Source organism: Bicyclus anynana, chromosome Z (genome assembly GCF_947172395.1).
Source record: "Bicyclus anynana chromosome Z, ilBicAnyn1.1, whole genome shotgun sequence".
Lineage (NCBI taxonomy): Eukaryota > Metazoa > Arthropoda > Insecta > Lepidoptera > Nymphalidae > Bicyclus > Bicyclus anynana.
The window spans coordinates 8,820,170-8,833,266 of record NC_069110.1 but is presented as its reverse complement, the minus strand read 5'-3'; the positions used below and the strand labels follow the sequence as shown (position 1 = coordinate 8,833,266).

The following is a 13,097-nucleotide window of genomic DNA, read 5'->3' as shown; positions in this document are numbered from 1 at the left end:
GAAACGGTTTTCTTGGTAAAATCTTTAGCAGGCACGCAAGTACGTGCTCGGACTGGACCTATTTCTTGACCGGTCTCCACTGAAAGTTGTAAGATTTCTTAGTAAAATACTTACGATACTTCGTAATGATTTTGTCGTTTTATCTTACTTAAAACTTACCAAGCTTAGCAGACTCTGAGGTTATCACGATGCAAAGAAAACGCCATTCCGGGGATGTAGCAATCAATGTTGGGAACCTGAAAAGCATTCGTTATTAGTAGTAAAATATGCAAAGTTAAATTTAAACATGGATCTAAACAATACCAGAAAGTAAAATTTTAGCGCATAACCATCCAAATCTGTAGTAAAATTCTTCATGGGAGATTAATGTTAGAAACTTGTTACTTAATCGGCTTTAAAAATTACACTGTGGCATATATACTAATGTTATTAAGAGGAAAGATTTGATTGTTTGTTTGCATTGGATAGGCGCTGAAACTATTGAACCGATTTGAAAAATTCTTTCACTGTTGGGAAACTAGTCTTGTACTATCCCTATATTTTATTGCCGTATTCCTACGGAACCGGTAACCACGCAGGTGAAACCGTGCGGCGTCTGCTAGTATATTTATAAATCAAAAATTCTACATACGAAGTACATACTAACCGTCACCGTTCGCGTAGTCCGGGTGGTCAGGGTCCCCAACATCCAGGGTGATCAAACGATAGACAGTTAAAACACTGTAGACCCTTGGAAGTAGATGACGCAAATTTTTTTCGGTTTTCGCCTTCTTGTGTTTCCCTGGTAAAGTATTTACACAAATTACAAGTGAAATAAAAAATAAATCAAATATTATGTGGACTTTTCTCACCGCCAAGAACAATGGAGATCATCAGAAAAGTACATGACAAACTGTCTTAATGTAAACATTCTGAAGTTCATGTACTTTTAATACGTATGATCAAGTCAATTAGCTAATTGCTCGTGATTTGCTCAGCCACTGTGCTCGAACTGTTGAGACGAGGGTCGGGGCCGAGTTTATACTTTGGACGGGAAACAATGATGGATGTTTTTGGTATCGACGTCACCGCGTTGCATATACAGGGTGCTCCAAAACTTCCTTTTGCTCTAGTTACATTCAATGTTTATTTTATAATGTAATTGCTTAAAGTTGCTGAAAATAGTTTGTGTATGATTTGATCACGTTTCACGATAACTGAGAATTGCGTACATTCCTTACAATATTGTATTATTTTCAAACATGCTATTTTAATGGCTTAAACAGTTCGTTTCCGTTTAAATTATAAATATTTTGAATTATTCTGTATTCATATATGTGTTCACTTGGAAATATCGGGATAATAGGTCTGTGATAAAAACTATGGTCTAAGATCCGGCATTAGAAATATATATCCTCATCTGTTATTCATTAGTGCTATGAAATAAATGATAGATAATGTTCACAGTGAAACATTGCAAATAGATTGCCTACGAATTTATCACACAAAATTTAGGAAACCATGAACTAGATCAAAGGCAACCTAATACAGTTAAATTAAGCATAAAATAAGCTTTCATTTGACATATTAGACGACTAAATAACTGATGATGGAATATAAATAACATTATTTGACTATGTATGAAAGCAGACAACCTTTACTTTTTTAATTCTTTTGGGTATACTTGTATTATATTAGGTTAGTAGTGTACGATTTTTCAATGAAGGAAATAATGTATATTTTTTTTAGTTTAGTCTCCGGCCGCAATTTAACTAGGCAACCCATGTGCAATGTGTCAATGTGAATATTTTTTATCATTTATTGTTTATCCTAATTGAATAACCGATGAGGGTATATATTTCTTAGGCCGGATCTTGTACTATTATAATAATACATTTTTGCCCCAAAAATCATCCAAACGGTTCTGTTTTAAATGGTGTTACTAAACCGACGATGTTTTTTTAATATTCCGAAAGTGTCGCCTTATTAAATCTTGTTTTATAAGTCTAAAGCCTCAATTTCTTTGCAATAAAGGCATGCTTTGGAATAAAGAACTGCCTTTTCCGTGGGCCAAAGAAAATAGCTGCTAAAGCTGTGTTTCTCTGAAAAAATAATTATAATTATCTTGAAAAACTATCTTTAATTTTATTACTAGCAGACGTCCACGACATAATATATAGATATATAAATTTTTATACACTTTATATTAATAGCTTTTAGTGATAAAGCTTTTGATCTCATGTCATCAAAGCATCGAAAGTTCTTGAAAGTCGTTCTATACAAAATGATTACATGATTTTTCTTCTAAAATAAGTGTCACAAATACATAAATAAAAAGTGAAGTTTATCACACCTATTACTGGTTTATTCCCAAAAAGGTTATTTATAACGCGGCAACTTGAAAAAAGAGCTCTTTTATATACATTTGAAGAAAGAGCTCTTTTACATACAAATCTTTGATGTTTTTTCATTCCTTTCGTTAAAATAACAATTAATATGCCAAAATATTCTTTCTAAATACACTCTAAACGAAAAAAAAATACCTCAATGATGAGGGTGACCTGAAATCCGAGAAATCCTAGGATAAAGTCTAGATAAAAGCAACATATATTAGTCTTTTAAAAAAATAAAACAGCATGTAGGTGTAAATATTCAATATAGTACACATCACGGTTTGTAAAGCTAAGAGCCCCTTTACATTGGTGTTTTTCCAGTACAACACGAAAAAGTTGAGATAGAAAGCGCGATACCATAGACATGTATACTGTATAGACTGCACTACTCACAAAATTCCAATGCTCCCAACTCTAATCGGGGAGCATCTATTTGACAAGTTTTCATATAATCTTCTATCAGTTCCGTGAGGCTTGCGAATGACAGTCATGATCCTCAAGTCTATGTACCTTAGGTACAATGCATGTCGTTCGATTGTACATTTATTTTCTTCTCCTTTAAGAATCGTCATCATCATCATAGTAATCTGAATCTTAAACACAATAAACGAGTACTTCCAATAAACTACTAGCAGAACGCCCGCAGTTTCACCCGCGTAGTACTCATTTCCGTGGGAACACGGGGATAAAAAAGCATAGCTTAGGTTACTCGCTGATAAAGTCGATTTTTATTGGTGAAAGAATTTAAATACGAGAGAGCTTAAGGTATTATAATAGTTAGTGTTTATGTTAAAATCCTGCGAGTGAGAAACTTATATAAAAAATAAAGAGTAGAGCCTTTTACTATGTTCAAAGGTATTTTTTTCAATATTCTACACAACACTGGTCATTTTGTTCACCGGCAAAAGGCTAGTGTGTAGGGAACCTTATCTGATTATTTTATACATACTAATACATGTCCATTGTTTATTTATAATTATTTGTACCGGTATGTGTTTGTTTATATACAACGTATGCGTACTCTTTTCCTAATTTATACTTTTTAAATTATATTCATAATATCAACTTAATTAATTTAACTTTTCTGGATTTTATATTTGTTTATATAAAATCCAGAAAAGTTTTTCTGGATTTTTAAGGAACGCTCGACCTATTTATCACCTGATTTTATAAGAAAGATTGTTTTTCGCGAACAAGGCTCTTGAAAATTTGGACTTCATAGTAGGATCTACACGAAAGTTTTCAAAAGCTTTTCTAAACATATAACTTACTGATACCCATAATTGACGATTGAATAACGACCTCGCACTAGAAAGCGCAGTGTTGGTCGACCCCTCACCAGGTGGACTGACGCCATCAAGCGCGTTGCAGGGATTCGGGCATTCGGGATGCAGGCGGCTCAGTATCGTGATGTTCAGATGTCCCTACAAAAGGCTTAAGTCCTGCAATGGGCGTCCATTGATTGATATGATGATGATGATGTGAGCAGAACCTTCCGGTTTCATCAAATAGTCAAACTTAACATTGCAATAGCCTAATTTTTTTTTTTTACTTGATCTGATTCGAACGTTATGTGGAGTTTACTTATGAATATTGTGTGGCAGGGCTATCGCATGGAATGTCCACCCGGCTGCCCGGCTGCAGTCTACGAGTTGATGCGAGGCTGCTGGCAGTGGAGCCCTGCTGACCGCCCTTCGTTCCGCGAAATACATCACTCCCTCGAACATATGTTTCAAGACAACTCCATCACTGAAGGTGAGATATTCCCGTTATCCAATAGGCTAGTTGACATTTTTTTTTTAAATTTACTTAAATGCTTCATTATCGTTCTACTACATTGAATAAAATACGAGCTAAAACGCCTGTCGGCCGTGATGGTCTATATTTCAACTGTTTCATGAAGTCACTATAACAAATCCCTTACAAATATAATAATACAAAAACGTTTTTGATGTTTGGAAAATGTCTTTTATTCGGCATTATGTTAATCTTTTTTGATTTACGTGATAGCATGATATGTTGGTCAATGACTCAGTAATCGTGACTTTTAAACCAATATTATAAACTGTAGAGTTTGTTTGTTTGTTTGCTTGGACGCACTAATCTCAGGAACTACTGGTCCGATTTGAAAAATTATTTCAGTGTTAGATAGCCCATTTATCGAGGAAGGCTATAAGCTATATATTATCCCCGTATTCCTACGGGAACGGAAAACACGCCGGTAAAACCGCGAGGCGTCAGCTAGTTGTAGATATGTCTCTAACATTGTACGAATATGTCGCACGATGTCCGCCGAGCTACGTCGGTAATAGAAGCCTCCACATAGCAATCCTGGTGCTAAACCCTAAGGGCGCCCCAAAAAGCTCTGTCTTCACATTGTAAACGATGACATGAGAGCCAACAAAATCAATAAGTCGGACGCCTATGATCGGACGAGATATGCCGAAAAACAGACCCCATCTAAAGGGACTATGCTAAGAAAAAGATGATACTTCTCTGGCCAAGTACCCTTTAACTAAATATTATCACCACTAAATAATAATACCTACCTGATGTTTCGAAAGTGCTTGTAAACTAAGCCTAATTGAAATAAACGACTTTAGAGTTTGATATGTTGGTCAATGTTTTAAGATCAGTTTTCTTATCAGAGGTAGAAAAGCAGCTCCAGGAAGGCGTGTGCGGAACTCCGCAGATGTCGATCAAGAAGGCGGGTCTGGGCGCGTCCGCGGCCATGGGCGACCGCGGCGTGCAAATGCGCAGACCCACCAACCGGCGCGGGAAGCAGGCGCCCACTCCGCCCAAGCGGACTAGGTAATAACCATCGTTAATACAACCAGTAGTGTGCACATGGTTTTTAACTAGGGTAGGCACAGTATTTGTAAAGGGGAAACGAAGCCCTGGTCGTAGACATACATCTTGGCTCAAGAACTTACGCCACTGGTTTAATATGAGTACCAGATCACTTTTTCGGGCAGCAGTGAACAAAGTGAAATTAGCCTTAATGATTGCTGACCTGCGATAGGAGATGGCACTATCAAAAGAAGGCACTGTACGAAACAATTGTATACTCCGACGTCATTATACTAACATTTAATTTTGTCTATTTCTCTACACTTGATCGCATGTTAGCACTAAAGAAACTCTCTGTTGAGAACCACAGCACTATCAGGGAAGTATCACAAAAGTCCTGAAAATAGAATCGATTGATTTTTGGAGTTTACTCCGTAAGAATCGATTTCTCATATATAGCCCCTGGTATGAAAAAAATATGGACAGTTAGATTCTATGTACGAATGATAGCGTTACTTTTTTGTGCGCAACCTATTCTGCGCACCTTTCATCGTGCGCTGCGGCCAATAGCGTGCACATGCGCGCACGCCGCGGCCTGCTGCTCCTTGGTTTCGCACCTTTCACTTTTCAGGTGTGGGTATTGAGACGTACATAGTGTATGCTGCGGGGCAACATACCTATTTAGCCAGTTCGTGCGTGGGTCCTGACACACTTTTTTTTTCAGCCTATTGTCGTCGTGCAGTTCGTTCCGCGAGTCGCAGTACGCGGCAGAGGAGCATGGCGGCCACGACGACGGGCTGGCTTCGCTCAATGGTTAGTTTTATTACTCTTACCAATCAGACATAACACTTGTTATAATCCTTGATCAATGGCTTACAAATAGCTACCCATACCCATGGTTACTAAACCGAGTTGTTGGCAAATATTATGCCAACAAGTCACACATTTTCCTCAAAGATGTGTTACGTTTAATGAACACTTTATATAATAACAATTTTAGAGATTCCGACTCACTAGTCCAATGTTTTTATTTTATAGTTAAGTCAATAGATAGTTTAACATTTGAATCAATTTCTCAAGCTTAAAGGGATGACAAAATGATCCTTCTTCTGAGGAAAATTAAAAAAATCCGCTAGGGTAATCCGCACCTTTAGAGGTACATTATTATGTTTTGAATTATCTATAAACAACAACGTGAAACGTTTGCATAATTATATAATTATAATGGAATTAACGGAAGGTTATGTAATGGAATATCTGTGAATCGACGGCATTGCAAACGATAATGATAAACATTGGAATTAAAGGTGATTTCGATAAAAGCATAACCGTAGTTTGACGGCCTCCGTGGTATGCGCGGTGGATTTACAAGACGGAGGTCCTGGGTTCGATCCCCAGCTGGGCCGATTAAGGTTTTCTTAATTGGTCCGGGTCTGGTTGGTGGGAGGCTTTGGCCGTGGTTAGTTACCACCCTACCGATAAAGACGTACCGCCAAGCAATTTAGCGTTCCGGTACGATGTCGTGTAGAAACCGAAAGGGGTGTGAACTTCACATCCTCCTCCTATCAAGTTAGCCCGCTTCCATCTTAAATTGCATCGTCACTTACCATCAGGTCAGATTGTAATCAAGGACTAACTTGTAAAGAGTAAAAAAAATAATCAGTGTTGACTCTAGCGGATTTTTACCAAGAAGAAAACTAATGAAAAAGTTATGAAACAGTTGTTATTGTAAATTCAATAAGACGTATGTATGCTGCAAAATATCTTTTCATCTGACGTCATTGAAATACTGCTGTTTTGCAGCCTAACACGCCTCCGTGCTTGTCTTGTTCATACACTTCAAAACATACTCTGCTTTGCGTCGTCTGCGCTTTAGCATTCGCGCAGCCTGAAGTCACACAAACACACACATTTTCGTATATTTGTCTTAATGTATATGCCACCGGAAATATATGAAACCTGGGTATACAATTCCGCACATATCCTGGGAATTGTGTAAAATTCCGGTATCGTATTACGATATTTATAAAACCAATGATTTCAGTAAATAAAACACGTTGTTAAAACTGAAAATTTAATTTAAATTGTGCCAAAGCACATTCAAGATTGGCAAACTGCAATTTAATAATTTAATGATACTTTATTTTTCCATAGTATTTTGGTTAGACTTGGTCAGGTTAGATTCCGATAATGATATATTCCCCGTCGTTCCGCTATCCTCGAGTTCTCATCCTGAATGTATTACATTTCCGATTGCTCTTTAGTAATAGTATAGATTTACTAGAAAATGTTTCTAATATAATTTATTTCACACATTTCCAAACTGTTTAATGGTATACATTCACTAGGAATTTCATACAATGACGGTTTACATACATTTCCGATTACATATACATAACTTGTATCTATTGACGCGTTAGTGATTAGCTACACAGAAGTATCAAACGCTTGGAAAGGGTTTGAAATGGGACTGTAAAGTAATACATATTTTTAAGTATTTTTTAAGAAATTTACATTTATATAGGTACATGCACACAATTCTAATACTGAACTCAGCTACGGTCTGCATAGACGAGAAAATAGTACTCGTATCGGGCAGGCGTCGAAAGTCTAGTGTGCGATTTTCATATGATTCCTTCAGTTAACCTGGTCGTCGCGACCTCTGGTCGTGGCAGTCTTCTGGGCGAGGTGCCTTATGAATAAATTTCCATACTTACACAGTACTTTTATTATAAAAAAAATTTCAATAACAGTAAACAAAGAAAATATTTTTTTCTTCAATATCTGACTTCAAAAGTAACAAAATAATGGACATATTATTTTCAAACGTCATCGCTACGGTCGCGCCGTGCGCCACAGAGACCAAAATAATCCGTATTAAAGTAACTATCTTCGGTTGTTATTATCAGCCGATGGACGTCCAATACTGGACATAAGCCTCTTGCATGGACTTCCAAACTCAACGGTCTTGAACCGCCAGCATCCAGCGGCTCCCTGCAACTCGCTTGATGGCGTCAGTCCACCTAGTGGGGGGTCGACCAACACTGCTCTTTCCGGTGCGGGGTCGCCAGTCTAGACCCCAACGTTCATTGGCTTTTCGAACTGTGTTGCCTGCCCATTGCCATAATTATATTGGCCTTCGGAAAACGAACTTATTTAGTTAATAAGAAAAAGATACAGAAAATACGCGCCCATAAAATTTTGTTCGAAAAAAAATTGAGCACTCCAAAAACCATCTTGTATATAGCCCTGTTTATTACACGGTATAGCAAAAATATACTTATACTTTTAAAATTACGTTATATTAATAAACATGATGAACGGGACATAGCGACTTCATATATTACGTCACAGTCATTTTTCACTCTCATATAAGAAAAATCGTTACGTTCATTTCAATGTTGAGCATGTAACGATATGTTTTATTGATCTCGTGACAGTGGATTATTTTATTTATTATTATCTATCATTGCATGTATTGCTATACGTAATACTGCAATAACTTATATATTATTTTCATTGGTTTAATATACATCCGACAAAGTTTACGTACTTCAGATTGTCTGTAACAAGTCTATCGCTTTAAATTGAAAGAAATATTTCAACAGTGTTTTTACGGGTGGTATTTTATATACAATTCACATTCACATAATACGCATACGCAAAATTGTTTATGAAATTGAAATTATTGTAACCAAGCATATTTGCATGGATCAAAATATCACTTGAAATTTCATGTGCAAGTAACTTCGAAGGTAATATTTATCTTTGTTACAGATGTACTACTTTATGATGAAAGATTTGCTTTGGTTGTAGTTGTAATTTGACAGGCCATGCGTGTTTGTGTGAGAAAACTAAAGGAACGTCAGCAATACAGAAATGTAATGTTAAATAATTTTGAGTGATACATTGGGAGTCTTAGACGTCGATACCAGTATATCATAATACAGTTAGTTAACCATTCACAGGCGAGAGATATTTTATTAATATGTATCTGCATTGCTGACGTTCTTTCAATTACACACACCAACGCACCTGTGCAACACCTGTCTCAACACCTTACTCGCCAACCTTGCCAAGGTGTCGCTGTTGACGGATACTTCGAAGAGGACATCACTACGACCAAAGCCCTCATCATAAATTAGAACATCTTTACCCTTATATGTCCTACAAGTAGTAAACATGTCGGATAATGATAAAATGAAATAAAGAAACCAAATTATTTAATGTACCGGTCATACTAGAGTATTTTTTGCAGAATATAATCTGTATTAAGAGCCTGAGAGACAGATGTACCTCATTTTATGAAAGCTAAAAGTTTATCAGTTAATTATGGACTGTGGGTGGCTTTTAGAAGGACTGGTTTTAAACCTGAACTATCAAGTATCATCATCATTATTAACAACCCATATTCGGCTCAATCTTGAGCACGAGTCTCCCGTCAGAGTGAGAAGGGTTTGACTAATAGTCCACCACGCTGGCCCAATGTGGATTGGCAGACTTCACACACGTAGAGAATCAATAAAATATCCTTGTGATGTTTTTTCTTTACCGTTTGATGATATAATTTCTTTAAATGCACTTAACTGAAACGTTGGAAGTGCATGCCCCGGATTTGAACTTACGCCCTCGGAATCGAAGGCAGAGGTTATATCCACTGGTTTATCACAGCACAAGTATAAAGTATTAATATTTTCTCAGCATAATATGTCAAATCATGTCCCTAGCCGTCAATCACTTACATTCCGTGACAAAAAAAATAAACACCTTAAAAAAATTTTAAATTTTGAAAAACCCCGAATTCTTTCAATTATCTTATGTGAGCCGGATCAAAGAAAATTGTTTATTTTTATTTCGATACGATTGTTTAAATCGGATTTCCATGACCCAATTTTCCCACCACCAATTTTCTCATCAAACGAAGCTACGAACACTCTCGATTAACTCATCTTTCAGTGCGCTTTCATTTGAGACCCCACTCGAGTTATGATTATATGTTATACGAGACATTTATAGGCATTGGGTTATTCTCTATCACTTTCACCTCCTACAACTTTTAAACGTCTCAACGAAGGATTGAAAAACCTGATATCTTCCAAAGTCACCAACCAAGCCACAAACTTTGGATTGTAATGTTCTACCAAGTAACTATGGTTAGGTATTTGGTAGAAGTATGAATATGGGCTCTGACACACTTTCAGCCTTCATAAAATGAAGTGTCTGGCTAAACATGCTCTCATTCTAGTATTATGGAATAGAGAATTTCAACTTTTTCTACAAATAACAATGGGGATGATGACTAGGTTTGAATATATTGATTTTTATGAGATATTTGGTTAAATAAGTCCAATATTGACTAATGAAAATGTAAAAAACAAAGATTGACTGGATGTTTGCAAAATAAATAAGATTTCAATATCTACTGAAATTCTTTTATGGTAATTAGATGAAACATCTTTGCTACCTTACATTAAACATGACATTTAATACATGAACTATAAACATAAACGAACAAATAACAAAGATTTTTGTAATTTTGTTTGAACGCCCACACAAATCTAACGATCAGCGAATCAACGAAGTTAATTCGTGACATTTTGTATGGGGCGTTTTTCAGAGGTCCGTGGCAGTGCCTCAAGTCTGACCTTTTAAATCCCTGTAGCTCCGAAAGTGATGATCGCAGATATCCTGTTACTTTTAGAGAATTGTTTTACTTAGCATACTCCTAATTTATATACAAATTAAAAAACTGTCATCATCCCTATTATGCGGATGTATAAGAAATATTGCGTATTTGTTCAGTTGAGTAACGCAATTTTTTTCCACAAAAGTATATACTTTGTGATCGCCAGTTACGTCTCTTATGAGTGAAGAATTAATTTGTAGTTTCTTTATGGGTGTCCTCCAATGCTTATTGCTAATGGCTTTTTTTAATGTTAGTTTTGTATGGATTCTTGTGTTGCTCTGGCATCGCCATAAGGACATGATGTCATGCGATTAAATGTATATTTATTGTGTATTTCTTCACATAATATATTGTTTATGTATGCATACGTCAGCTATATAATATCATAATTTGAGCGGCGTACGGACGGTGCGATGAGTAAAATTAAGTTGATATATTTATAAGTAATCAATAACACATACTTACATTCCTTTAAACTAGATTTTTGTCTGTTTGTCCGCTCGCTCAGGTGTATAGCAATAGGTTCGAACATTTTGTAAGTATACGATACGTTTCGAATGGAAACGATCATGCCTTCTCATAAAATTATCCATTTTATTTACATCCTTTTATTAGATATATAACATAATTATATGTACTGTCATTAAAATTATAATAATGAATATGTATATATGTTTATATTTATATTTTTTATTAAAGACGCATCTGTCAAGGTCCATCGGACATTAAATTAATATAGAGTTGAGTTGAAAAATTTAATAAAAAATCGAGAAGAACTTCTTGTCCACGCATTTTTATAAATATTATTTGCGAGTGAGAACGAGAAGTCATAAGAAACTATAAGCAAACAGTGTGAAACGTATTGTGTATGTTTGTGTGGGTGGACATGCGTGTGTGTCTCCTCCACACGTAACTGAAGTGAACCAACCAGTGTATACAAATACAATGTAGACAATGGGCATTCGTAAAAAGCTTGAAAATTTCAAAAGCTAATTTTATGTTTTTGTTTTATTAAAATTATAAAGAACGACTAAATCTAATAAAACTAGTGCACTATTCTACCTCGAATAGTTATAGATACAGTAAAACGTTCTCTGATTTCAAATCCAATTAACTCGTGTACAAATTTCCATCTGAAAGTAACTTTGACAGGATTCTTCATAATTAAAACGTAACGTTAAATATTAAGATCCGGGAAAACGTGCTATTCTACAAAATGGTAATTACAGAGTATTGAAGTAAGTAAATTAATAAGACAAAGTGAATTTAATTTAGCCGACAATAACGTTTCGTTACCCATTCATTGTTGATAAAATTAAACTAGAAACTTTTTAGTAATTTACGTGGAAAATGGAGGAAATTAAATTAACCCTTCACCTACGGATAAAAGGTAAAACTTCTGCCGCTTGCTTTACTATTACCCGTATTTACGAGTATTATAGTACTGTACATATAACCTTGACAGATGCGTTTAATTTTATTGGATGTGATATGTATATTAAATATTTAGGCATATACTAATTATTTCTTCAAGAATCCTACAGGGCGTGAGAAAAAGCTTATCAAACCTATGTACATACATATGTACTAAATAGAATGTTAACATAAATCAAAGGAAACAGTTTCTACCGCTCTGTCTATGGATTCTATATTCTTCGCCATTTCTAGAGGGCGCTTTAAATGTTGTTTAAGTTTGTGCATCCCCTTTCTTTCCCTTTCTTTAGCTGAGTGTTAACTAGGTTTTCTTTCAAAGCTCTTACGGTTCGTACTATAAAGCTGTAAGTTAAAAAGAGACAAAACACGCTCGCATTGGCAATGTCTGACGTCACAAAAAACGCGTGTTCCATATCACAGACCATCTTGTTAAAATGTAACGACTTTAAATTGTCTGTACTATTACTCCTGTCAACGCAGAAATTCACCCTTGCATAAACTTCTACGTTAGTAAGTTTTAAAGAAAATTAAGTTTTAGCGTGTACAAGGAATATCAGTAAAACAATTTGAAAATGTCAGCATTTTCCCATTTTATGTAGGTATTTCGCAGGATTCATAATTTGATCCTGAAACCCAGAATGTTTGTTCCAATTCCCTCGAAAATGTTTGTACTCCACAGGAACTCCTTCCGCAAATACAGGTGTCCTCAGGAAACTTAATGTTCAGTCCCGCAAATAGCCGAGAAGAAACTTTATATTCAGTTAAAAAAAATCCCGAGTACGCTGGAAAATTAATGTTCAGTTCCGCTAAAAAGC

General features: G+C 35.7%; 1 protein-coding gene across 1 annotated transcript in view; it reads left to right on the top strand.

Annotated features, from left to right (window-relative positions):
* Positions 1–13,097, top strand: part of LOC112057288 (tyrosine-protein kinase Abl) — a gene marked incomplete in the record, with an annotated part of 67,780 nt that overhangs the window by 39,787 nt on the left and 14,896 nt on the right. Inside the window, 3 exon segments of the mRNA XM_052890520.1 lie at positions 3,977–4,127; positions 5,021–5,183; positions 5,887–5,975. Of these exon segments, the coding sequence (XP_052746480.1) occupies positions 3,977–4,127; positions 5,021–5,183; positions 5,887–5,975 (403 nt within the window).